General features: G+C 51.6%; 5 protein-coding genes across 6 annotated transcripts; 2 read left to right on the top strand and 3 right to left on the bottom strand.

Moving 5' to 3' along the window:
- Positions 1-54: 54 nt before the first annotated feature.
- LOC128273435 (vacuolar protein sorting-associated protein 16B) lies at positions 55-1797 on the bottom strand. Its single transcript, XM_053011397.1, has 6 exons — positions 1729-1797; positions 1148-1668; positions 1059-1086; positions 845-992; positions 242-786; positions 55-169 (listed from the first exon to the last, which is right to left on the bottom strand). Exons 1-6 carry the CDS (start codon positions 1795-1797, stop codon positions 128-130), a joined length of 1353 nt encoding a protein of 450 aa, XP_052867357.1. The 3' UTR covers positions 55-127.
- Positions 1798-2392: 595 nt separating this feature from the next.
- Positions 2393-9379, top strand: LOC128274476 (activating signal cointegrator 1 complex subunit 3). The gene is made up of 7 exons (XM_053012690.1): positions 2393-2517; positions 2586-2853; positions 2914-8144; positions 8211-8379; positions 8446-8612; positions 8673-9127; positions 9192-9379. The coding sequence occupies exons 1-7, from the start codon at positions 2393-2395 to the stop codon at positions 9377-9379; spliced, it is 6603 nt and encodes a 2200-aa protein (XP_052868650.1).
- Positions 9380-9482: 103 nt separating this feature from the next.
- Positions 9483-14486, bottom strand: LOC128271892 (phosphatidylserine decarboxylase proenzyme, mitochondrial). 2 transcript variants are annotated; one of them, XM_053009569.1, is made up of 8 exons: positions 14273-14486; positions 12194-12333; positions 11961-12103; positions 11725-11882; positions 11114-11255; positions 10721-11048; positions 10230-10452; positions 9483-10170 (listed from the first exon to the last, which is right to left on the bottom strand). In XM_053009569.1, exons 1-8 carry the CDS (start codon positions 14302-14304, stop codon positions 10026-10028), a joined length of 1311 nt encoding a protein of 436 aa, XP_052865529.1. In that variant the 5' UTR covers positions 14305-14486; the 3' UTR covers positions 9483-10025. The 2 variants fall into 2 exon arrangements, with proteins under 2 accessions (XP_052865529.1, XP_052865528.1); XM_053009568.1 differs by having other exon boundaries at positions 11961-12333.
- A 4006-nt stretch (positions 14487-18492) lies between these two features.
- LOC128274474 (facilitated trehalose transporter Tret1-like) lies at positions 18493-20625 on the top strand. Its single transcript, XM_053012689.1, has 5 exons — positions 18493-18497; positions 18565-18833; positions 18908-19136; positions 19197-20030; positions 20094-20625. The coding sequence occupies exons 1-5, from the start codon at positions 18493-18495 to the stop codon at positions 20452-20454; spliced, it is 1698 nt and encodes a 565-aa protein (XP_052868649.1). The 3' UTR covers positions 20455-20625.
- LOC128274893 (mediator of RNA polymerase II transcription subunit 29) lies at positions 20525-21501 on the bottom strand. The gene is made up of 4 exons (XM_053013232.1): positions 21327-21501; positions 21023-21276; positions 20866-20956; positions 20525-20800 (listed from the first exon to the last, which is right to left on the bottom strand). The coding sequence occupies exons 1-4, from the start codon at positions 21453-21455 to the stop codon at positions 20594-20596; spliced, it is 681 nt and encodes a 226-aa protein (XP_052869192.1). The 5' UTR covers positions 21456-21501; the 3' UTR covers positions 20525-20593.
- Positions 21502-25857: the final 4356 nt, after the last annotated feature.

The following is a 25857-nucleotide window of genomic DNA, read 5'->3' as shown; positions in this document are numbered from 1 at the left end:
ACCATACTTATATGTAGTTGATGTGTGTTTTTTTTAATTATCTCAAATAAAATCTAATTCACTGGCACCCAATAACGGACGCGGGTTGATCTTTATGTCATGAGAATTCCAAATAATGGTCGAGATTCTACTTTATGAGCTTCATTGCATCACTTTTCCATTTGTTGTTCTGCTAAAACGAAAAGCAGTGTGTTAAAAGCGCATCGAAAAGGATCGAAGATGGCCCCGACTAATCACTCACCAACGATTTTAAGGCATTCTCGGCATAGAGCCGTTCTTCGGTGCCACTTTCGAGCGTGCCTCGGTACTCCTCCAGCTCCGGCCGGTCCTTCAGCGATACCAGTGCATCTACGATGCCGTGCTTACATTGGACTTTCCGTGCCAAAGCCAACCGTCGCTGTGGATCCTCCACTTTCGCCAGAAATGTGCTCAGCACCGGATCGGGAGCGTGCAGCGCGTGCAGACGCAGTATGCTGCGATCGACGGGAATGTTCAGTTTGAAGGACTTTTGCTTCAAATTGAGCCAAGCTTTCCGTTCAAAGATGTGATCGAAATCGAGCCACGCCTGTTGCTTCGCACGCTCATTTAAAGCGATCCATTCGAACTGTGCCTGCGACACTTGGTGGTTTTCGGCCAACTTGAACGGATTGTCGTTCGTTTGGAGCGCCGTGTCGCCCCATTTGTACTTCCCGCACACGTAGTGCAGTGTCTCCAGGACCGATTTGTCCTGGATGGCGACGGCTCTGCCACTCGCACCGGTCGCATGCAGTTCATTTGTTTGATACTCTGTGGGGGAAACATAAAGGTCACGAAGGGAACAACCTTACACGGTAAAGGCACTCACCCAGCAGATTCATATAGTTAACTACGAGCTGGGCATAGAAAGTGTTCGTTCCGGGTTGCGAAAAATAGTCACTGTAAATCTTTTTCAACCTTTGCTTCTTAAATTCTACGTTCGACGTGCTGCATACGAATATTGAAAATTGCAGAAGCTGAAAGGAAACGAAAGCACGATTGAGCACCTTCCGTAGTAATTACCAACAACCTCTCGGGCTTACGCTGGCTTCATGATGTCTTCCAAGGAATCTGAAAAGACCGTAACCCATTTAAGCACGTGAAAATAAAAGCCTAAACCATCTCTACTTACACCAGCAAATCCGTGCATTCGGTAACTTTCAGGCGCAGCGCCAGATAGTTCATGTAGTGGGCCACGGCTTCGTTGCGCGTTTGTAGTAGGCTGTAGAAGAGCTTCTTTTTGAGCGTACGATCGAGAAAGAGTACCACCCTTAAGATGGCATTTCCACTTCCGGAAGCGATCGCTTGATCAAGCAGCTGCTCCTTTTCGCACATGGAACGAAACATTTCCAGCGAACACGGTTGACCTAAGATCAGCTTGCGGAGCACCGAATCGGTGGATGGGGCATAGTTAAACTCTTGGATCTTTCGGCGCAGAAGTTTTACTTCGTCCTCCAGTGAGATTCCTTTGGGGATGGTCATCATGTGGCGAGATTGTTCCTGCAGTACCAGCTCGAGATTCTCGTCCGAAATTATCATGTGCAGTGGCAGCTCGGTATGCGCACTTCCGTAGGCCAGCTCGGATGATGTGTCTTCACCGAAAAGGCTCCGTTTGTTGGTGCTACTGTGCGAAGGTATTTCCAGCACTGCCACCTGTTAGATTAAAGGTTTGAGTGCACCCGGTCACTAGTTTGTCTGGGGCCAAAGTCTTACATCTTCTTCGTCGAAATTGAACGATTTATTAGTCGAATCGTTCCAGTAGTCGTCATCTTTGGATTCCATCGTGCACACAAAATAGCAAAGTATCGACGACAACGCCTACTATTTGAATGGCCGGCTTTTCAAAGAGATGCTGCAAACAGGACGATCAAAGTAAACAATGCGCTGCCAAATCGAACCGTGACGTTTGGAATCTCCGGATTCGAAGAATTTATGAACCCCGATTTATCATTGGAAAACGATATGAAAAGTAACAAAAAAGGATCATAAAATTACGGAGGGTAATAAATGCGTAACCCTCGGACGATGTTTTGAAATTGTTTTTCTATCAAATGGAGCTCGTTCACAGAGTGCACGCACCGAACGTTTCACCACCGGGGACAACCGGCGTTCGGAACAACAGTAAATTCGTCTGACAGTTGTCGTGAATACGAAACATTGCAACATTGCAACTGTGTTCGCAATCATCGGGAATCCTCCTGCAATTCCTGCTGGGTTCCAATAATCATTCTGCACCAGATAGTTCCGAGATCGCACCCTCAAATCTCGCTTTCCTTGGCTGTGATAATCCGCTCTGCGTTTGCTATCGGTTTCTGTGAATTCCTTCGGAGCATTATTGTACAGTTTCTTTCATCCAAGCAAACAGCAGAGCAGAAAGATGGATTTTCCGAGAGTTTCTCGTGCTATGCGTGCCAAAACCGATCTGGATCCACGGCGCAACATAACGCACGATGCGAAGGAACGGGCCGCCATAGAGTTGTTCCGCAAGAAGGAAACGCAAAGGTCCGAGCACCACCTCTTCGAGTCTTTGTGGGTACTAACCCCGGTTTTGTTTGACAATTTGGCAGCAGCGGTGTAACGTGGAAAGAATTGAGGCTATTTATCAACGAAAAAATGGATCCCAAACGGAGCGGGGTTTTGCTGAAGCAGCTGCGTGATCTGTGGGAGATGAGCCGGGAGATGGTCGGTTCCGAGGAGAACACCGCGCTGATCGACGAGGCAGCGATTATGGTGTTACGACTGTTTCTGGACCAGAAAGTGGTGCTGATGAAACATTCCGCCGAGCTGAAGAAAGTGTTTGGCCAGGTAGCGAAAGCGCTGATCAACAAGATGTGCACGGTAAGCAAGTGGAGCGATCGATCGATCGATCGTTTGAACGTGTGTTTTATCGATTTTTAGCTGGTGTCCGATATAAGCGCCAATCTTAGTGACGAATGCCGAGAGTACCTTAAAGAGAAGGAAGCACTGAACGGGGAAAGTCCGGGCGAGCCGCCGCTCTGGGGTGATCATATAGTGTGCAACCTATCGACGGACCCACTGGTGTACGATCATAGTAAGCTAACCGATCTCACAAAGCCCAAACCGGAGGAGACGAAAGCGGCGAAAACCTTCACCATGGATTATGGTGCCGTACAAAAAACCATAGCCCAGGACCAACCGGGAACTTCCAAGGGTGCCGTTCCCAAGCAGTCGAAGCAGGACACGTACACGCGCGCCTGGTTGGCGCAACAGGTTCCGCCCGATTTGTTGGACAGCTTGATCGAGCTGTTGCGATCGGGCAAAACGAACGATGAGCTGCAGATGGACCTGTTCGACTTTCTGGGCCCGAACTATTTCGATCTGATAGCGGAAATTCTCCCGAACCGGAAGCAACTGATTGAGTCGGCAAAGGCACAGAAAACCGTCACGGCGTTCAAGGAGAAGGCCATCAAGCGGCTGGAAGCGATGCAGCATGCTCCGGCCTTCCTGATGCCCGTCACGATTCAGTCCGAGTCGGAGAAGCAACTGCGCAAACAGGTCAACAAGGAGGAGAAGAAGTTGAAAAAGTTCCTAAACACCGTCGAGCAGGAGGAGGAAACGTGCGAGGAGATAGATCCGCTCCGGTTACGGGTCAACTACCAGCAAAGCTTGCTGCTGGCCGCGCAGATGAAACCGCTCCTGATGGACGATAAACCGCGCACGGCGGTGACGGCGGGCGGGCCCCGCACGTCGAACCGACCAATAAAGTACCCGAACGTGTACGATTCTTACAGTGAGGCCCGCAATCACGTCGGGTTTATAGCGGGCAACAAGCTCCTGCTGCCGGACAACGTCGAGCGGACGGACAATAAACTGTACGAGGAGGTCCGGATACCGGCGACCGATCCACCACCGCTGTCGATCGGAGCCGAGCGCATCCAGATCGCGTCACTGGATGAGATCGGTCGGATTGCGTTCAAGGGCTGCGAGGAACTGAACCGCATCCAGACCGTCGTCTTTCCGGCTGCCTACAATAGCAACGAGAACCTGCTCGTCTGCGCCCCTACCGGGGCCGGTAAAACGAACGTCGCCATGCTGACGGTCGTCTACACGATCCGCCAGTTTGTCGCCCAGGGAGTGATCCATCGCGATCAGTTCAAGATCGTGTACGTGGCACCTATGAAAGCGCTGGCCGCTGAAATGACGGCCAATTTTGGCCGTCGATTAAAATCGCTCGATATATCGGTGCGTGAACTGACCGGGGACATGCAGCTGACCAAGGGGGAACTGCAGCAAACGCAGATGATCGTGACGACGCCGGAAAAGTGGGACGTAATGACACGCAAAGGGGCCGGTGACGCAGGGTTCATTAGCCTCGTGAAGCTGCTCATTATCGACGAGGTTCACTTGCTGCACGGTGAGCGCGGCCCGGTGGTGGAGGCTCTCGTGGCCCGTACCCTCCGGTTGGTGGAATCGTCCCAGAGTATGATCCGCATAGTGGGTCTTTCGGCCACGCTACCGAACTACATCGATGTGGCGCGCTTCTTGCGTGTTAACCCGATGATTGGGTTGTTTTTCTTCGATTCCCGCTTCCGGCCCGTTCCGCTGGAGACTAATTTTGTCGGTGTTAAGACGTTCAATCCGCTCAAGCAGCTGGACGACATGAACACGATCTGCTACGACCGGTGCATCGATATGGTGCGCCAGGGCCACCAGGTGATGGTGTTTGTCCACGCACGCAATGCCACGGCACGGACGGCGACGGTGATTCGTGATCTGGCCCAACAGAAGGGTCACGTGCCGCTGCTCGTACCGGAGAGTAACCCGGAGTACGGGAGCGCTTTGAAGGCGATGGCAAAGAGTCGGAACAAGCAGCTTGCGGATCTGTTCCAGAGTGGACTCGCCATGCACCACGCCGGCATGTTGCGCCAGGATCGTAATCTCGTGGAGAAGTACTTTGCCGAGGGTTTCATCAAGGTGCTCTGCTGTACGGCCACCCTGGCCTGGGGTGTGAATTTGCCCGCACACGCCGTCATTATTAAGGGAACGGAAATTTACGACTCCAAGCACGGCACGTTCGTGGATCTGGGCATTTTGGATGTGTTGCAAATTTTTGGCCGTGCCGGTCGGCCACAGTTTGATAAGAGTGGCGTCGGAACGATAATCACGGCGCACGATAAGCTCAATCACTACTTGTCGCTGTTGACGAACCAGTTTCCGATCGAGTCGAACTTTGTGGCCTGTCTGGTGGACAATCTCAATGCGGAGGTAACGCTCGGTACCATCAGCAACGTGGATGAGGCGATCGTGTGGCTCAGCTACACGTATCTGTTCGTGCGGATGCGCATGAATCCGCAGTGCTATGGGCTCAACTACAGCGATCTGCAGGAAGATCCGACGCTGGAGCTTAAGTGCCGTCAGCTGATCCACACGGCCGCCATGGCCCTGGACAAGGCACGGATGCTGCGCTACAACGAGCGTACCGGAGACCTGAACGTGACGGATCTGGGCCGTACGGCGTCCCATTACTACATCAAGTACGACACCGTGGAGGTGTTTAACGAGATGATGAAACCGATCATGAGCGAGGCCGAGATCCTGGAGATGATGTCGCATGCGCACGAGTTTCAGCAGCTGAAGGTGCGCGACGACGAGATGGACGAGCTGGACGAGCTGACGCACATCTGCTGCGAGGTGTCGGTCCGCGGGGGGAGCGAAAACATTCACGGCAAGGTGAACATCCTGATGCAGACGTACCTGTCGAAGGGCTTCGTCCGGTCGTTTTCGCTCATGTCCGACATGACGTACATCACGCAGAATGCGGCCCGAATCGCGCGGGCCCTGTTCACGATCGTGCTGCGTGCGAACAATCCGATCCTCGCAGGGCGGATGCTGAACGTGAGCAAAATGTTCGAGAAGCAAATGTGGGAATCGATGACGCCGTTGTTCCAGTTCGGCATCCTCCCGATCGACGTGGTGGACAAGATCGAGAAGCGGGGACTGAGCGTGCTGGCGCTGCGTGATATGGATGAGCGCGAGGTTGGCGACTTGCTGCGTAACCATCGGTACGCCCGGTTGGTGAAGCAGTGTGTGGCCGAGTTTCCGATGCTCGAGATCGACGCGACCCTGCAACCGATCACGCGCACCGTGTTGCGGATCCGCGCGTTCATCAGTCCATCGTTCCGGTGGAATGATCGCGTCCACGGGAAGACTGCGGAACCGTTCTGGATTTGGATCGAGGACCCGGAGAGCAATTACATCTACCACTCGGAGAGCTTTCTGATGACCAAACGGCAAACGATGCGCCGCGAGGTGCAGGAACTGGTGATGACGATCCCGCTGAAGGATCCGCTTCCGCCGCAGTATTACATTCGCGTAGCGAGTGATAGCTGGCTCGGAAGCAACAATCTGGTGCCGCTCTCGTTCAAGCACCTGATCCTGCCCGAGGTACACCCACCGCACACGGAACTGCTCGAGTTGCAGCCGCTGCCAGTGTCCGTGCTGGGCAACCCACAGTACGAGGCGCTGTACAGCTTTACGCACTACAATCCGATTCAGACGCAAATCTTTCACTGCCTCTACCACACGGACCACAACGTGTTGCTTGGTGCACCGACGGGGTCGGGTAAAACCATCGCCGCCGAGATGGCCATGTTCCGGGTGTTCCGGACACGTCCGACCGCGAAGGTGGTATACATTGCGCCCCTCAAGGCGCTGGTTAAGGAGCGAATGGACGATTGGAAACTGAGGATCGAGCAAAAGCTCGCCAAGCGTGTGGTGGAACTGACGGGCGATGTGTCCCCGGATGTTCGGGCGATCAAGGAGTCTTCGGTGATTGTGACCACACCGGAAAAGTGGGACGGTATCAGTCGATCGTGGCAGACGCGTGATTACGTGCGGGACGTAGCGCTGATCGTGATCGACGAGATTCATCTGCTGGGCGAAGATCGTGGCCCGGTGTTGGAGGTGATCGTGTCCCGAATGAACTTTGTCGCTTCGCACACCGAGCAAAAGGTGCGCATCGTGGGCCTTTCGACGGCGTTGGCCAATGCACGCGATCTGGCCGATTGGCTCGGCATAGGGAACATGGGACTGTACAACTTCAAACCCTCCGTGCGTCCCGTCCCGCTGACCGTGCACATTCAGGGTTTCCCGGGCAAACACTACTGTCCGCGGATGGCTACCATGAACCGTCCGGCGTTCCAAGCGATCCGTCAGTACTCCCCGCATACGCCTACGCTCATCTTTGTGGCGTCACGCCGACAGACACGCCTCACGGCGATGGATCTGATGGCGTTCCTGGCGGCCGAGGATAATCCCAAACAATTCCTGCACACCACGGAGGAGGAAATGGATCAGATCATAGCGAATGTGCGCGACAGCAACTTGCGGCTAACGCTGGCCTTCGGCATCGGAATGCATCACGCCGGATTGCACGAGCGTGACCGGAAGACGTCCGAGGAGCTGTTTTTGAACCGCAAAATACAAATTCTCGTCGCCACGGCAACCCTGGCGTGGGGTGTTAATTTGCCCGCGCACCTCGTCATCATCAAGGGCACGGAGTACTACGATGGGAAACTGAAGCGCTACGTTGACATGCCGATCACGGACGTGCTGCAGATGATGGGCCGTGCTGGGCGGCCTCAGTTCGGCAACGAGGGCATTGCGTGTGTGTATGTGCAGGATGTGAAGAAAAATTTCTACAAAAAGTTCCTGTACGATCCGTTTCCGGTCGAGTCGTGCCTGCTGGCCGTTCTGCCCGATCACGTGAACGCTGAAATTGTGGCCGGTACACTGCGTTCGAAGCAGGCCGTGTTGGACTACATGACGTGGACGTACCTATTCCGCCGGTTGCTACGCAACCCAACCTACTACGGGCTGGAGACGACGGAAGAGCGACAAGTAAATTACTTCCTTTCGGAGCTGATCGAAACCGTGATCGGCAAACTGGTGCAAGCCGGGTGCGTGCTGGTGGAAGAAGATAACCGGTCGCTCATGTCAACGACGATGGGACGCATCGCGTCCTATTACTATCTGTCCCATCTCACCATGCGCCTTTTTGCCGACAAACTGCACCGTGATTGCACCCTTGAAGAGCTACTGCGCATCATGGCTGAGGCGTCCGAATTTGCCGAACATCCGGTGCGGCACAACGAAGATTTGTACAATGCGTAAGTTATCGGGTTTAGTCCGGGTCGGCTGCGTTTTGTTTATTCCCGTTCCGCCTGGTCTTTTAGGGAGCTGGCGAAATTTTGTCCCATGAAGGTGGATCCGCTGACGCTGGACAATGCGCACACGAAAGTGTTCCTGCTGCTGCAAGCGCACTTATCACGGTTACCGCTACCGAATACCGATTACAGCACCGACACAAAATCGGTCCTCGATCAATCGATCCGAATTATTCAGGTACAATTCACAAGGGCGAGGTTACACACGATCACGATGGTAACTATCGGTTATCTATCATCGTAGGCTATGATTGACATATGTGCGGAGCGCGGTTGGCTAGCAACGACGCTGCGCGTCCAGCAGCTAATGCAGTGCATCATCCAAGCGCGCTGGCTCGACGATCCCGTCGTCATGACGCTACCGAACGTCGAGCCGTACAATGCATCCGTTTTCAAGCAGATAAAAACAGAGTAAGTCTACGGCAAGGTTCTACCGTGCTGATCATTCATTCACCTCTCGCCCTTCTTCAGGCTTCCATTCCTCACGCTGCCGGCGTTGAAAGAAAAGTGCCACCGACAGTACGAGTGTCTTGCCGGGCCGTTGCGGCAAGAGTTTGAGGAGCCCGAAATCGAGCAGATACACAAGGTGCTCGGTGGTTTGCCGTCCCTGAACGTGCACATCACGATCCGGGGGCCGTGGGGCAAAGAAACGGACGCGCAGCGCTCCGTACCACAGCCTACTTCGCGCGACCAGTGGCTCGAAGTGTACGCCCGACAGGAGTACGTAGTGTTCGTACAGCTCATCCGGCTCGGGCCCCTCGATTCGCTTAGCATCCACTGTCCAAAGTTCCCCAAAGGGAAGGACGAAGCTTGGTTCCTCACGTTGGGCCATCAGGACGAAGGGGAAGTGATCGCCCTCAAACGGTGCGCTTACCGGAACAATCGCAGCACGCATCAGTTGTGCTTCTACGCACCAAGCAATCCAGGTAGGCGTGTCGGGCGGAACTGTCCGAGAGTCCTTTCGTTGATTCGCCTTTATTTTTGTTTCAGGACGCCGTATTTACACACTGTACCTACTGTCTGACGGGTACTTGGGACTGGATCAGCAGTACAATATACAGCTTGAGATTGTGCAACCTCCCGAAGGAACTGTGTCTTTCGCGGACGACGACGGGGGCTTTTGGGCAGCGGAACCGACCGCCGATGATGAGGGCGCTGCGGGGGGCTTTGATAGCTAATGGTGTTCCGAGAACGACGGGGCGACGGTTAATAAATTATTTTCATACAGCAACAGTAAAAATATGTTATTTATTTGAAATCTTTTCTCGCCGGCCACGGCTACCGCATAATTCTCAATCATCGTACCGATTCCGCGGTACGCACGTTGATGGCCGCTGACCTGTACGCTTACTAGAGTCTTCGTGTTGCCCGGCAAGCTTGAGGTAAATGGTCGCGCATGCTGGCCAATCTCATCCCGGGTCGCTACTTTATGGTTCCGGGTGGTTCCCACTGTCTAAAATCTAAAAGTCTTTACACTTCACAATGGCTTCGAGACGTTCGGTCCCATCCATCCGGGTACAATATGTACTACTGTCCGCGCGACAGTCACTCGGTTCCGGGTTTCGGAACCGAGAGAAACTTGGCGCGCGCCCTCGGCGTGTTGAGCAACAATGAGTGGGTAACTTAAACGGGGGAGGTACACGGGTTAGAATCAACATCTGGTGCGGAACAAACACCCACCGAGCGAAACGGTGCGGTGTCACTAGGTACGACGACGGTGTGTTGACGGAGGTGAGGATGCTTTTAAACTAACAGGGGACACTCTGGGGCAGTGTGTTTGTGTGTCACACTGGAAACGGTGGGTCACGGTCGCACAGAATACTTTCACAATGCCGTCACCTCCGAGTCGCACAACGATTCGATGATGCGCTTCACTTCCTCGGGGTCCTCCTCCTGCTCGTCCTCGGTTCCTTCGAACGTTCCGAGCTTCTCGCCAACGCGTACCCGCTGGCCAGGGAATAAGTTAAATCTGTGGAATGGAAGGCGATGAGAAGCGGCTCGCATTGTGATCGTCGTGCCCTGTCGTACTTAAACTCTTTGGGTGCCTCAAAAATAAGCACAATCGTGCTGCCCATCCGGAACTGGCCAACGAGCTCTCCTTTGCCCAGAAACTGATCCTTCGGTAGCTCCAGCTCGTCGTAGGGTGTCTCCTTTTTCTTCTTCTTGTGACTGCCGCACGCCAACCCGACCCATTGGTTCGTTTTCAGCTTTTCGTCCATGAAAATCTCAACCGACCCAACGTTTGTCGCCCCTGGACCGAGGGGAAGAAAAAGAAGAGAGGAACGGTTCAGCACAGGAGGAGTGGTGTGTCGGTAACCCGTCACCCGGATCTGCCCTATTCCCAGGGCCCGTTATCAGCCCCGTTCATTCATCGTGCGTACCGATCGGACGATCGAACGATCGTACTCGATGCCCCGGGATGCCTGTCTGCAACAGGCACCACACCGCATGATAATGATTACGGCATCAGGCCGGCCGGTTCTTATCAGCGCACCGTTTGAACCCCCTCATAAGCTTACCGACGGCCGTGTAACTGAAGAATCCGTGCTTCCACTTGCCGATGTAGACCGCCCGCTCGTTCAAACAGAACAGCCCCGGCATCCAACCGGCAATCTTCGGGCTCACCGATAGCAGCTCTCCCGCAAAGTGCCTCCGAAGTTCCGGTTTCCACACGGTCGGCGAGTGGAAGCGATGATAATCACCGGGCGCTAGGTAGATGACACACTGGTACAGCACACTGTCGGGCGACGGCTTCCGTTTCACCTTCTCCACCATCTCCGGGGCATCCTTTTTACACCACGTCGGCGGTCCCAGGAAGGCTTCCAAACTGTACGACACACCTTTGACCTGCGAGAGAGCACACCAGGGATTAGGGTTAGGGTGCGATCTGCCGCGGGTTTCGGTGTACTCACTTGCTCGATCTGGCTTGAGTTGGCCGCCCCGAAGTGTAGTATTCGTCCATCGCAGGGCGACACCATGCAGGTGTTGGAATCGATAGGGCGCGCATCTTCCCGGAGCGGTCGAGTGAAAAATTCACCCAAACTACGATAGTCTCTGCCGGGGGTTAAAGATTTAGCCAGAAGCAAACAATAATTAGTACGATTACGACCAAAGCAGGCTGTCTTAACGGGAAGCGTTAGGAATGGCCGAAGGGCACGGCACAAAGCAGCGACGCTAAATGTGCGAAACCTTAACAAATATGCGCCGTTTGAAAGTCTTGGGGACACACACAAACAAAATCACCAGCAGCCCAAATGAGACAGCAAGCAGTTAAGGGAGAGAGAGAATGCAAGGCCATTGAAGCACAGAACCACAAACACCGAAAAACACCGATCGCCAGGAGATCGGTTACAGAAAGAAGTGCTCCGAAGGGGGGCATCGTGTGAATCAAACAATCGTAACACATTACCTTTCGTGGCAATCGCGGCCAGTTTCGCTAGAAAACATTAATGTCGGTCGCGGATCGGACCGGAAAAGAGACCTCGAGCGAACTAATAACGAAAAGGGGGAAAAGGGAACTTACTTGTAATCTGCTGTGGCCGCCTCTTCCATCTTCACTCCGAAGGTGTGCGAGTAAAGACCGTACAGGACGGGCCGTGCTGGCTTGGGTACCTTGCGATCGGCCATCCAGCCCCACGCCCGGCTCATGACGCGCAACGGCAGCGAGCAGTACACTTTTGCCTGCCACAGGAAGGAACAGAGGCGGATTAGTACCGCGCCGGGGGGCAAGGAACCTCGCGATCGCGCGACCGTACGTACCTGCCATTTGGCGGCCGTTCGCGGGAGGCCCTTCTTATCGAGTTCACGATTGTGAAGGTGCCACTTGGCTGCCACCACCATACAGATACTGATTGGTGTCCAGCGTAGGAACACACCGCGCCACGTTAGCCAGCCGCCCGCTGCTAGTAACCACCAATCCAAAACCGATAATATAGTCCAGCCGGCGCCGGCCTTCCAACTCCACTTTCTGCGGAATTTGCTACGAGATTTACCTGATGCCGTCTGCTGATGCTGGTGCTGGTGCTGATGACTGGAGGTGCTTTGCTGCTGCTGCTGATGTCGGCTACCATAGATCGTGCGCTGCACAATAGTCCATCGTGTAGTCCACTGTTTGGGGTTCGGGTTCGGGAACCTGGCGAGCGAGAAAAGGAACGGAAAAATGCCGAAACCCGTCAGCTTCAGGCCGATCATCACGACGACGCCGCGCCCGGCCCGGGTGGTTGCTTTTCTCCCGATCGCGACTGATTTGAATTCGCGGCCACCCGGATGGGTCTGTGAAACTCACTAAAGTGGTCGTTCTGTTTCAATCATACGCCGCATCGCGCCATCGTCGTCGTCGCTTGCGGATCTCAATTGGTTAATTTAATAGCAACGCACCACCAAACCGAACACACCGAGCCAAGGGCAGCGCGCTTAGGAGCACACCACTGGCGGAACTGGACGGAATCGCGAAACTCTAATCAAACGCACAGGCGTCCATTGTGCAGGCTGTGTCCCGGGTGACTGAGCGGAGGAGAAAAGCCGTTGGCGCTCCAGAACACGGGCCGCAGGACGAACCAAAATAGAACCAAAGAAAAGCGGCACGCACCGTGGTAAATCCAAGCACAACGTGTCACGTGTCGCGCCCTTCGTCTGGAGAAACACGTGCTGGGTTCCACGAGGTCAGCGCACAACGGACACTCGACACGCGTGGAACCAAACCGCGGCCCAGCTGGCACTGGCACCGGTGTCTATTGATTTTCTGGGGCCCACTCACGCGGGGGTCTGCTGTCGTCACCGTTGCTGGCGCGTCAACTTTATCGCTGGTGGGCCGAAAGGCACCGATATCGTGGAGCGAAGATTAAACACGTCGCAGGAAGTTTGATAAGAAACCCGACAGTGAGACTGCATTACTGCCTTTGGCGCAGGAAGCAACTCTTAAAAGGACACATTGTAAAGCACCATAAAAAACCCTTTTTTACCTTCACAACACGCACACGATCTATGGCTTCTTCGGCGACTGTCGCACGCTACAGGTGGTCCTCCTCTACTTCTTTGGCCGGATCCACCGGGCTAGACAACCGTCTCGCACGAGCGCTATCGGGCAACTGTTTTCCAGGCGGGTTGGAAAATGCTAAATTTGAGCCCACCTTGCAGCTTATCGTGGCCGCAACAAGGTTGATGTGATTACACGGCACATCGGTGACTAATTTGTCGGCCGAATGGGGATCCCTTGGGAATCGATATCGAAACGAGACAGTTCCAAACAGTTTATCCCGTTTCGTCAATACCTCCCGCACGCTGTAATATGTTGCGGAAGGGTTCGGGAACTTCATTATGTGCCGAAAAACGGAATTAATTCACGACACCTATCAGCAGCGGGCCGATAACTAGCGCGAGGCGGAAGCATCGTATTTTATTACTATTTCAGATAACAAATCGAACAGCGAACGAAACCAAACACAGCATGATTTTGGGAAGAAAAGAGACCGTACCGTAAGACGAAATCGAACTGATAACGGCGCATAGATTAACCCCGTTCGGAAAACGGTTTACGACCCCACGCGGGGCAACTTTCGGGAAGTTAGTTAGATAATTTATTAGCAGATTAATATTGCTTCAGGTTTGACAATAACACGATCACCCGTTTGCTTCGGTTACCGGTAATAACTTTCGAAATTGAAACAAATGCGCATCGTTCGATCGATCGTTCACATCCAGGCTCGAAGGGAATGAACGACGGCGGCGGCGGCGGCGTATGCGTTGGAGGCATGTCCAAATGCTGTTCAACATAATAACGGTGAGGGCATAGACCCGCGTGCGCAACATAAGATTCCACGCGGCGTGAATGAGAAAGTGATTAGAGAGCGCCGATAGAAGAGCATAGTTCGTTCCTCTTTCCTCGCTTATGCTTTCGGCGATCGACCAACGCACGATCGCGACGACGAAGGAGGCAGCATAACCACAACGAGCTTGTGTTGCCTTTGTTCTTCGGACTGAGCACGACGATCGCGATGATCGTGGATTATGTTGATTCACTAGATTCAGAAATAAACTGTCTTCTGCAGAATATGAAAACGGCCTTCACTTACAATCGATTTTTCGGCATCAAGTACACAGCCATTGCGAAGGTCGCTGGGCGCAGTAGGCGATCGAAGAATTCGGGTCAAGAATGTGCCTCTGCAAGGGGCCCTTTGCACCGCCACTTGATTGTCCGCTGGTTACGCACTCGGTTAGTGCCACTTGCGCCTTGTTGACTGTGTTAAAAGGAGCTGCTGCTTAAAACTGGTGCCACCACAAAGTAACCGCTCTAGACACAGATCGACGGATGCTCCGGTAGCTTCCGAAAGAAGATCGCTCTACTGTTCCACTGAACGGACGAAAGTAATCTGGCTGATAGAAAGCACTGGCGATCGTTTGGAGCATCACAAATCATAAGCTATTGCTATCAAACTGGAATTGAAAACAAAATTTACGCATTATGGCTTGACGTTTGTATCATATGGGAGCGCAGTAGCGTAGTTGAACGAAGGGTGAACGAAGCCCGAACGTTCGCAGCCAACGCGTACGAACGCAGCCATAGTCAGGAGAAGAAGGATTTTGAAAATCCCTCTGGTTAAGTAACTCTTGACCACGCTTTCATACTTTCTGCACTATTACCAACGAGAATCTTTTTAAATTGCTTATTGTCAGTTTATTACAGAAAGATAAATTTTGCAATGCTTTCGTAAGGGGTGTTTCAGTAAGGTTGAGGAGGTTGCCTAAGCCATTAAGGGATCCGGCATTTCCAAAGGAAATGAAGCGATACTAATCAAAAGACAGCCCAGGCGCGCGTAGTGCATCACATTTGAATACCGGAGGTACTAAAATTTAATCTACCGGAAGCAGCGACCGAGCGCTCACTCGAGCATGGCAGATGCATTCCATCACTGCACGACTGAAAGTTGTTCTGATTTTAGGTCATTTCCATGCACTTTTACTTCCATTTTGTTCCGTTTGCCACATGCTCTGCGCTGCAATGAAGAATTATAATTGATGTCCATTACAACATTTGCTGCAGTCACAGTGCAAGGCCGCCGCCGTTGTAAAATCGTAACCCTCCGTTTGCACCCTCCGTAATTTCGCGCTCAGCATCGCTGCCCGCAGCATCTCGCGAGAATTCATTGTAACGCCAAAAGCCTCGCTAACGGACTGTTTTTGCAGCGCCTAACGAGAGGGATCGAAGCCTTCGCGCGGTCGGTTTGGTACACGTGTTGGCGAAGCACCGCCGCGCTTCGACACACTTATCTGCGGTGTAGTGGTCCGTGCGCGCCGTCGTGCTCCGATCAGTGCCCCGATCGGGGTTTGCGCCTACTGTTCAAATAGGAAACTCCATCTGCAGAGCGGCTCGAGTTCGAAGCTCAGTTTCGATTGCGCCATCAAACGGTTCACACGTGGCTCCGGTTCGCTGTTCGAGCGCCCTATTGGTTGTCGGCGTAATTGTACCGAATTGTGTCACACGTTGTGAGAATAGAATATGCCTTAAACACAATCACCGAGTGTCGTTTTAACTAAACGAGTGGGTTTGCAGGATTGCAGGTTAATTAATAGTAAGTTCGAGTGCATCGTTTTGATCGGTGAAGTGTACTGGATTTTCGCGCGGATAATCGCCTCCGGGCAATGTGTACCCCGGTGGCCTCTTTCTGACTTTCTGAACTTGATTATTGCCACGGTCATTTCATTTACCGTGTTAGATGAGCAGGAACTCGGCACTCGTGACACGACTCCTACGTAAATAAAGTCGCTGTTTTATGCCGCGGCGCGCACGCAAAACCTGTCCTACGTCCATTGCGTGTAGGACTTGTGTTGTGCAACCCATTTCTCCACCCGTCGGTGCGGGATTACATTTTTTGTGAAGTGCGGTTTTATTTATTCACTTCTTTACTGTCGAACGGGTACCGCTGTAGGCCGGTTCCTTGCTTTCTCGTCTTAGAAACCACAACGACGAGCGAAAGCGCCAGTGGAAACAGGTTTGGCTTTAGTGAGACAAATTGCGTTCACTGCCGCCGTACGAAATCCGGGAACTGTTGCATTTTTGGCTCTAAAAATAATCACAGCCCCAGCACGTTGGCGGAAGTGATGAATTTGCGTCTTCCAATTCCATCCGAATCAAGATGGCCCTTTGGCGCGTCCAAATTGGTTCCAGTTGAAAGCTTTGTTTTTTGTGCTTGTTTTGCGACGTTAGTTGTTTTGTTGATTGTTGTTGGTTTTAACGATCGCAACCGCGAGCTTTTTCGTGATTTTTTTCATGGGCCACCACGAACAGCCCCATTGTTAGAAGCCCGCTTCGAAGCCGCTAGAGAGGCTGCCTATTCATCGTCCAAGGACTGATGTGGCGGACCGATTGGATGAGACACGCTGAAGGCACCAGCATCAAGGTTTTTTTTCGATAATCGTGTGCCATTTAACAGGATTCGCTATGTGGGTATAACGGCCGGGTGACGAACACTCAATAATAACCTGTCTTGGCGTGGAAGCGAAGGAGAGAGATGTGGCCGGAGAGTGAAGGATGAATTAACATAAACGAGTTATTTCTTTTATAATTTAAAACATACTTGGCCACCGGCACATATGCGTAGCGGGACATTAATCTATCAACGATCGTGGTCGAGCGTGCCGAGCGAATAATCGACACGCATTTTGCTCATCGTGGGAGGGAATTTTGGTCCCATTGTTGTTGTGAAACCTTGATATGATTACGAGCAGATGATTCGTCCTATGGGTTAATCGAGGCGTGAGCCATTCTCGTCCCACTCGATCACTTTCGCGGCTCGTCCGCGCTTTTCACGACCGTAGATACGGAAATCACATTGTAGCTGACGATGAAAACTGGCTCCAGCAAGTCTTCCGTCATTGGATCGTGACATTTTACAATTCAGATATATTAACCGATAGAACTAATGACTTAGCTTAGGATCGTTAGAAGCCGTAGCTGAGTGGCGATCGCGCTGAGAGCTCATTAGAATTACAGTTGCAGGTGATTCTAAACGATCGCTTAATACACTGCATTTGAACGACGATCATGATGATCATTGCGAAGAGAAGAAAAGTTACCGGCGTTGTTGTCGTCAACCGGCGACTCGGAATGTGCGATCATGTTTCGAGCCGGTTACGGTTTGCGTAAACCGTAAACAAAACCTTGAGAGCAGAATTCACGCTCCGGGCGGTGCAAAGGTAGCCGATGGGGTTCCCTTCCTTGGAAGTTGTGAGGCACGTGAGTAATGCAGTTCAGCTCTTAGTGGAAAGCATAGCCCATATTCTTTGCATTCCATTTTGCAATTTTGTTGTGAGCCGAACGATTTCGTGACGATGATTTATTTTACCACCCAAATGACCTCTACTTTCGCGACGTCAATAGTAATGCACCGTGTCACCAGCGTGCATAAGTTTGGAATAGCCGCGCTGTACCACAACACAGCATTATTCTATCGTTTGGCCAGCAAACCTTCACGCAAAATTAGTTACACAACCCGATCTCTACCATGCGCCCAATCGGAGGCAACCCGTGCGCACCGTGTCATTATCTATTTTCATTCATCGGCCTAGAGGGTCAGGGTCAGTCAGTTGTGGTCATTTTCGAAAGTGCGCGACCTTACGCGACATGGCACGAACCGAGTACCATCAAAAGCTGCATCCCTTCTTTGGGGCCGGACAAAAATAGGAGCGACGAACCTACAACACACGGTCATCCGAATATGCGAAGAAGCAACGTGGCCATTCCAAACACCTTCGCGGTGCTTAAATCAATTCCTGTCACGTAAACACTTTGCGAAGCCTAGTATACGACGATCGCGGTTCGTTTGAAGATCGCACGGCGGTGAGTAACTCAGGGATGTTCCCGGCTCCAGATGTCACCACAAAATATAGTCAGTAATCGGAACCGAACTGGAACGTAGTAAAATACTATTACGCCCTGGCCGATCATGGCCGGTGGGCCACGGCCGGTGGGCCACGGCCGGTGGCCTCCACACTATCAGGCAACCCTTAGGGATGACCTTTTGATGCGTTGCCTCTTCTCTTTCCAACTATTATGGCGCACCAAACGAGAGGCTTCGAGGGCGACAGACCCGAGGACAGGATGCATACGACGCTGTAATAACACTGGAGCTTATCTGGTCGGCGGGTTCATAGAAGACCACATCGAACTACGGTAGCCACTATCAACTACTGGTAGCTGAAGAAGTGTACTCTGAGGAACTGATCAGTTCCTGATCGATCAAAAATACTCAATTGGCAACCTTTTTCCAGACCAGATAACTGGTAATAGCACACCATGGGGTAAGTTCATTATCTTCTCCGATCGAGTATTACCGACAAATTACGACACTGGCAACTTCAACTTCAGCAAAACGGCGTACACCATAAACGGTACGGGAAATGGAACGAACGAAGCGGAGAGTAAGCCATCTCGCGCGGCAACGGAAGCCCCCAAAGCCAGCACGTTCCGTCGGATCCTACCCCAAATATTGGCCAGTACGGCGAAAAACTTTCTTCTCCTCGATCTGGGCATGGCGGTGGCGTTTCCAACCATCGTCATTCCGGCGCTGCGGGGCATCAAAAACCGAGCCCCGGACGAGTTCCTGCACTTTTCTCCCCAGCAAGCGTCGTGGTTTGGTAAGCACTTGCCTTTCCCGCCCAGGTTCAGTTCCACCTCTTAATCCGCGTATGGTTTTTGTTCGGCTTTGCAGGAAGTATTGCCTACATATGCCAACCCGTCGGAAGCGTGCTGTCCGGGATCATCCTTGAGCCGCTCGGACGAAAGCGGTCCATGATTCTCGTCAACATCCCGCACATTGTCGGCTGGTTTATGCTGCACTATGCCGGTTCGCTGGAAGAGATGTACACCGCGGCCATTCTGCTCGGCCTGGGCGTTGGCTTTATGGAAGCTCCGATCGTGACGTACGTGGGAGAAATTTGGTAAGTAAAGGATTTCGACCCCCAGTTTGGCGAGTACTACGGATTTCTATGCCCTCGCAGTCAGCCATCGATACGTGGCATTCTAACATCGTGTGCCGGTGTGGCGGTGATGCTGGGATTTTTCACCGTGTACCTGCTGGGAACGGTGACCACGTGGCGCACGACGGCAGCTATCTGTGCTTCGATTCCGATCGCAACGATGGTAGCGATCTGTTTCGTCCCGGAGACCCCGATGTGGCTACTCTCAAAAGATCGCGCGGATGATGCGCAGAAATCGCTCCAATGGCTTCGCGGTTGGGTCTCACCGAAAGCGGTCGAACAAGAGTTCCAGGAGATGAAGCGATACAGTTTGAACGCCGCCAAATGTGCCGCTTGCCAGAAGGCTGATGCGGCCACCACTTGCCAACATCCGCCCCTGACCGAGTGGATGAAACTAAAGGAGCTGATGCGCAAGCGCAATCTGCGACCGTTCGTGCTCGTGATGCTGTTCTTCGTGTTTGGCCAACTGAGCGGGTTGACCGGTATGCGACCGTATTTGGTACAGATTTTCCAAGCTTACGGTGTACCGCTGGATGCGAACTGGGCCACCGTTTCGACGGGGCTGCTGGGACTGATGGCCAATATCGTGTGCATGGTGAGCATCAAGTTCGTAGGCAAACGGAGACTTGCCATTACTTCGATGTCCGTGACGGCGTTGTCGTGCCTATGCCTAGCAGTTTATGCATTCAACGCACTTCCGGCCGGATGGACATCGTTCGACGTGCACACCGACATGAGCCACGTGTCCAGTAAGGGCTACATTCCAATGGTTTTGTTCTTCATGCTGGCGTTCTTTACGAGCGTCGGTGTCCTGCCCGTTCCCTGGATTCTACTCAGCGAGGTGTTCCCGTTCAGGTACGTTTCTCTAGAACAATTCGCAGAAAAACACGTTCACGATGCCAATGAATCATTTCGCAGGAATCGAAGCCTTGCCTGCGGGATCACCGCGGCCCTCCATTACGTGATGTCGTTCGTGACGACCAAGACATACTTCAATCTGGAGAGTGCCCTATCGCTTCCGGGAGTGATACTGTTCTACGGAGTGATGGGACTGATCGGTCTTTGCTTTGTGTACTTTTTCCTGCCGGAGACGGAGAAACGCACCCTGGAAGATATCGAGCTTTACTTCTCCGACAACAAGCGCAAGCTGACGGACATCTACATTCCCCGGCGGCAGAAGGTGGACGCGGAAACGGTGGCGGTTGTGTCGACCATGGCGGCGAAAGAAAAGGAGAAGCAAGGCATCGACAATACCGCCTTCACCGAGAGCGATAAGTAATCGCAGTTGATGGTACTCACTATACTCGTGATTGTTGGGAATCGTCTTCGACAAAAGAAGGATTTCAATCTCAATGTTTATATTTACGCATACACGCCATACACAGGAATAAAAGAGAACAAATACAGACAATTGTTTATCAGTCGCTCGGAGAGATATTCTGGGCGGCACAGATTAGCGTATCGTGGATGTCCTTCGCGTAGCCGATCTGAAGCTTCACCACCTCCAGGTACTGGTTGTAAGTCAGGGCGCTGGTATCAGGCGGCGGCTGTTGACTGGTGGCCACCGGAATCGGAAGGTACTGCTGCGACGAGGAACACTGCTGCATGCAGAGTTTTGCTGTTTTCTGCAAACGAAACGAACGATTCTGTTTGAAACGCTGAGGCAAGGCCATGGGCGGTACTGACTTACCAGATTGAGCTCGATTTGATCGCAAATGGAGTAAAACTCTTCTAAATGCTTATCAAACCGCGGGGTTGCATTGTTATGGTCCACCGTTTTTCTGGGGAGTACCGAGGGAAAGCGAAAAGTTAAGGGAGTAATGATGCCAGCAAGTTCGGCCACTTACGATCCTGCGTCGGTTAGGTTGTTCTGTTGAATCAGCTGGGCGGCCGTTTTGATGGTGGTCGATAGAGCGTCACGCAGCGGACCAACCAACCCCTTCACCTTCGATATGTTGTCGACTTTCTCCGTCTGTTGGGCTTGCTGCTGTGCCGTTTGGCTGTGTTGCTGCTGCTGTTGCTGTTGCACTTGCTGCTGCTGCTGGACGTGTTGTTGCTGCTGAACTTGCTGCTGTTGCTGGGCTTGCTGCATCTGCGGAGACTATATGATTGCGATTGAAAGTTGCTGTTTGATGTTAAAGCCGCAAGGACGTTTCGTACCATCCCTTGCGGAACGCCAACACCTCCGGGGCCGGCCATTCCCACTCCGCCGACAACACCGGGACCACCAGGAACGCCAACGCCCTGCTGTTGCATCATCATACTCATTTGGTTCATCATTTCGAATCCGTTTTCGATCACTTTCCTAAGCAAAATGTTAACCCAAAGAACGAAGAACAAAGATTTACGAACAACAAACACAGAAACTTTTGTAAACAAACAAATGTCAAACCGATTCCGTCAAACGGCTGCGTTCGCAGAGTTACACTGAGAAGGCTGCGTGCTGTTTGGTAACGCCGGCCAAACAGTTTGCTTTGAATTTGATCCGTTACGGTTAAAGCGGATCTCGTTTGTTTCTTTCCCATAAATTTGTAGACACACAGGAGAGTGGCCGTTTCGTTCACATATTGGCACTAAAGTTTTTTAAGGTTGAGAAAAATTGCAAAAAAAACGAATGGTTGTTAAAGAATTTGTTCAGAAGCCATTAAAGGTTTCGGAACCAACCAATTGCGACATACCAGAGCAATGAATAGCACAAGGTTCTACCATCCTTCTGTTTACGGTTTTCGTTGTGGTACTGAAACGATGTTAAACAAAGGACGGTGCTTCGAAATTTACATATTTCGATTCTATGCTAATGTCGTTCCTATGCGGCGGCGGCCACTGTCATGAATAGAATTACGCTTATTATTCTAATTACGCGAAAGCTTTCAGGTTAAACTCTCCATTTGTTCATCGAGTCAAAAAAGATAGAGCAATAGATAGAACAGAAAAGGAGGGAGCGGGAAAGAACACGAGAAAAAGGAAAAGGTGAAACATAACAGTGTATTGAGAAAACAGTGGCCAGCAAAAGCATTTGTGGTACATTACAGGCCAATTGTGCTATTTAGAGACATAGCGCTGATCAAATTTACTAGCTTTTGAATCAGAGCAGTTCCCTTTTCGAAGCCAATAAGTGAAGAAGCAACAGTTGCATTGCTTGAGTATTAACAACCCTCACTCAGTCGACACAACTTGATGGCCATTGTTAGAAAATATACACGAATCACGACATGCACATCGTGCGGGGAAGACGTCTTTCGCCTGGGAGCTCATCTCTGCTACGGGAAACCGATACTCAGTTCCGGTGACATGTTTCCAATGCCAACGGGAGCGCATCGGTAAAATTGGGTCAATGTAACGTGTGTCCTTTGCAAACAGGACCTCATCTGGGCACAGCTTTCCGTGCTGCGTGGCGCCCTTGTGGTCTGTGCCGATTGTTGTTGTTAGCTCTTCCCGGCCACCTGAGTCCCGAATCGCTGGCCTGCTCTCTGTACGCGCAACCCATCCTTTTTCGCTCTCACAGGACACTACGCCGTACGCAACCAGCCTGGCCGCCATTGTATCATAGTAGGCCTACTATTCTCACCTGCTGTGCGCCTTCACAGCGTGGAAGCGCTCGCGACCTTGATCCCGGCACCCGGCACGGGCGTCCTACATCAACCCCGTTTCCCTCACCCTAGGCCCGCCTTCCGACCGCGAGGCCACGGACAGCAATGCCGATCTCGTCCGCGGCAACGTTTTACTCTCTGGCTGGCTTCGGCGATAGCGTGGGGCTTCGGCATCCCCCGGTTAGGGGGAAATATTGTTACGGAAAAAAGGAAATGTAGATTTAGATCGGCCTGTTTTGAGGCGCGCGAGCGTTGTTGCTCTCTTTTATTGTGCACTCACACACATCCCGCATCTGCGGATCTGCCTTGTCTGCGAATCTAATTTCTCTTCTCGCCTCTAACACATTGCTCTCCGATGGTAGGACACGGTTTAACCGTATTTTAAAGGCAGCTCAGATGGACGACCTTATACAGGGTGGTCAAAAACGCGTGCACATTTTGAACTACCCATTATTTCACGTTTAAAACGTCAAACTTGATTCTAAAAAATGTAGACATTTAGTAAACACTTCCAAGTTTACGAAATGGGTCGCTTTACGCTTGAAGAAAGCTGGGAAATATTAAAAGCAGCCCATTTGGTCGACCCCATTTTTGAGCACATTTTCGACTGTCTGTTGTCCTATCTCGGCAATAGCAACATTAATTTGGGCCTTGAGGTCGTCAATAGTTGCTGGTTTGTTCGCATTACATTTATCGTTCACCGCTCCCCAAAGATAATAATCCAAATGCGTCAAATCGCAGATTCTTGGAGGCCAATTCACATCACCATTTCCGGTGAATGTTCGATTGTCGAAGATGCGGCGCTAACAACCGATCGTGGCTGTCGTTGTAGGGCACCTAGCGCCATCCTGTTGAAGCCAAATCTCGGCTAAGTTCTCAGCATCAATTTCGCCAAAGAAACAATTAACCAACATTTCTCGGTGGCGTTCGCCATCGACGGTTACGACGGTTCTTTCTTCATTCTTTCATACGGCGGCCGATGATGCCGCAAGACCAAAATCTGCACCGAACAGTCACACGTAGGGAGTGCATTGGCTTCTTTTGCACGACGTGTGGGTTTTCCGAACCCCAAAAACGACAATTCTGCTTGTTAACATAACCACCGAGTTGGGAATAAGCTTACATGAAATGTGCTTTTCAAATATCGTACAGTTTGAGATTAGACCTACCACTTTGGAAGTAAGTTTTTAATATTTCCCAGCTTTCTTCGAGCGTAAAGTGACCCATTTCGTAAACTTGGAAGTGTTTACTAAATGTCTACATTTTTTAGAATCAAGTTTGACGTTTTAAACGTGAAATAATGGGTAGTTCAAAATGTGCACGCGTTTTTGACCACCCTGTACAACTACCACTTCCGGTCGTTTGGAGCGATTTGGAACGAAAGAACGTTACAAATCAATCGTGGTTCGTACGGTCGTTATGATGGCTTTATAGAGCGTCTTCCTTCTTCGGAAACTCATAGAAAACGGCGGGAAAATGGTACATAAATTAATTTAATTCTTAATTCAAGCAACCCGAGTAAAGCCACATTCCGACAGTGATGAAAAAATTTAATTAGTGTTGTATGAAAATTGGTAAGAACGTCGCTGAAATGACTCGGACATTGCGTGTGATGGAAGACAACGCTTTTATGGACTTTGGCACGATATGCACTCCCAAAAATTACGAAGGTTACAAACATGATTTTACCAACACATTGCTGATGGGTGTTTTAAAGAGTTGTGTCAGCAATTCCATGAACATAGTTCGGCATGATCCTGGTTCGGCCTGGGCTGAGCAATCTATAACAAGGTTTCAGGCTTTGACCGGAATACTTGGAACACTTTGGTTTCAATCGTCTAATGTTTGTCGGCAGTTTCACAGATTCCGTGAAGCGGTAGGAAAACCGTACGAAAACCCTTCGCATCGCTAGAGTCTCACATTGACGTCATCCGACGGAATCCTTCGGGAGACGGATATCGTCTCGTTCGGGTATCGATTTCACTTTTTCGTCTCTAAGCCTTGCGTTTCGCCCAAAATTTTCGTCAACGGCGAAGTAGTGGTGATTGTTGGGGAAATCGGGCTTCTCACCTTACATCAATCATGCCAATTGACATGATTTCGCATGATTTATGTAGATTTACCATGTACGTGGCACGTGGCAGCGAAGCGCCCATCATCGGAGCGGACCATTCGATGTCTGGGATGTGGTATGGAGTCATTAAATGTAATTGGCTCAAGATTGACCATCGAAATTTGCTGTTCGAGACAAATCGAACATCGGATTCATATTTAAGCATATCCTTCTGTCAGGATACGGATACTGCATTGGGCCGTTTCTTTGCGGTCGATTACCAAAGTTCAGTTAAATTTCGTCAGCAGCAAAGTAGTTTGTAATAAATTTTTCAAATGATTACTTCAAACTTTGCGCTTGAAAGCGGCAAATGAAGGCAAAGAACCGTAAACGTAAAATGCGGAAAACTGTTGCTTACTCCCAGAAGGCAGACCACGGGCGGACGGGTTCGCGTCGAAGCCCGCAACGACGGAAATGATTTCTCCGCACTTTCAAAGGACATTGGCTCTTGACTCTCGCCTGGCGCGCTCGGGGACGGACTCTCTCTCGCGGTGTGTGTCGCTGCAGGTTCCGCTCTCTCTTTCTATGCTGGCCGTTTCGGGCCGAAGCCTTAAACATTCCGAGCTCGAGGAAATTCTATTTTCGTCCTCGTAGTGTCGCAACATCGCAGTGCCGCCGCGTGGTAGTGCCATAGAATAGAACCCGCTTTTCTGGCGCGGCGACAACCGAAGCCGAGCGAATAACCTGTGAAGTGGGTTTCCGCCTCTGCGCTCGGGAACACGACAGGCTCTGCGTGTGGCCGGTGGGCTCAACAATAGCAGCAACAGGCGAAGCAACAGTTAGTAAGGCCCGAACCGCTCGGCCTCGGCCAAGGACCACCAGCTTCGCCAGCCCGCGTCGGCCTACCGCTCGATGAAATGTGTTGAGATTGAGCAAATGAGCAGCTGCTTCTGCTGCTCGCAGATAACTCGTAAATGACCAGGACCAAACCCAAGGACGTTCCCAAGGCGTTTGGGCACACTGGATGCAAATGGTGCGT

Source organism: Anopheles cruzii, chromosome 3 (genome assembly GCF_943734635.1).
Source record: "Anopheles cruzii chromosome 3, idAnoCruzAS_RS32_06, whole genome shotgun sequence".
NCBI classification, from domain to species: domain Eukaryota; kingdom Metazoa; phylum Arthropoda; class Insecta; order Diptera; family Culicidae; genus Anopheles; species Anopheles cruzii.
This window is presented reverse-complemented; position numbering and strand designations above follow the sequence as displayed.

Coding starts and splice junctions, on each gene's coding strand:
- LOC128273435 (XM_053011397.1), bottom strand. CDS start 1,797: ATGGAATCCAAAGATGACGACTACTGGAACGATTCGACTAATAAATCG. Junction 1,669..1,728: donor TCAATTTCGACGAAGAAGAT/GTAAGACTTTGG, acceptor TTAATCTAACAG/GTGGCAGTGCTGGAAATACC. Junction 993..1,058: donor GAAGACATCATGAAGCCAGC/GTAAGCCCGAGA, acceptor GTTTCCTTTCAG/CTTCTGCAATTTTCAATATT.
- LOC128274474 (XM_053012689.1), top strand. Junction 19,137..19,196: donor ACGTACGTGGGAGAAATTTG/GTAAGTAAAGGA, acceptor ATGCCCTCGCAG/TCAGCCATCGATACGTGGCA. Junction 20,031..20,093: donor AGCGAGGTGTTCCCGTTCAG/GTACGTTTCTCT, acceptor ATCATTTCGCAG/GAATCGAAGCCTTGCCTGCG.
- LOC128271892 (XM_053009568.1), bottom strand. CDS start 14,304: ATGGCTGTGTACTTGATGCCGAAAAATCGATT. Junction 12,334..14,272: donor TTGATGCCGAAAAATCGATT/GTAAGTGAAGGC, acceptor CTCGCTCGCCAG/GTTCCCGAACCCGAACCCCA. Junction 10,171..10,229: donor GAGGCACCCAAAGAGTTTAA/GTACGACAGGGC, acceptor TCCATTCCACAG/ATTTAACTTATTCCCTGGCC.
- LOC128274893 (XM_053013232.1), bottom strand. CDS start 21,455: ATGATGAACCAAATGAGTATGATGATGCAACAGCAGGGCGTTGGCGTT. Junction 20,957..21,022: donor AACCTAACCGACGCAGGATC/GTAAGTGGCCGA, acceptor GGTACTCCCCAG/AAAAACGGTGGACCATAACA. Junction 20,801..20,865: donor ATCAAATCGAGCTCAATCTG/GTAAGTCAGTAC, acceptor TTTCGTTTGCAG/AAAACAGCAAAACTCTGCAT.
- LOC128274476 (XM_053012690.1), top strand. CDS start 2,393: ATGGATTTTCCGAGAGTTTCTCGTGCTATGCGTGCCAAAACCGATCTG. Junction 2,854..2,913: donor TGATCAACAAGATGTGCACG/GTAAGCAAGTGG, acceptor ATCGATTTTTAG/CTGGTGTCCGATATAAGCGC. Junction 9,128..9,191: donor CTACGCACCAAGCAATCCAG/GTAGGCGTGTCG, acceptor TTTTTGTTTCAG/GACGCCGTATTTACACACTG.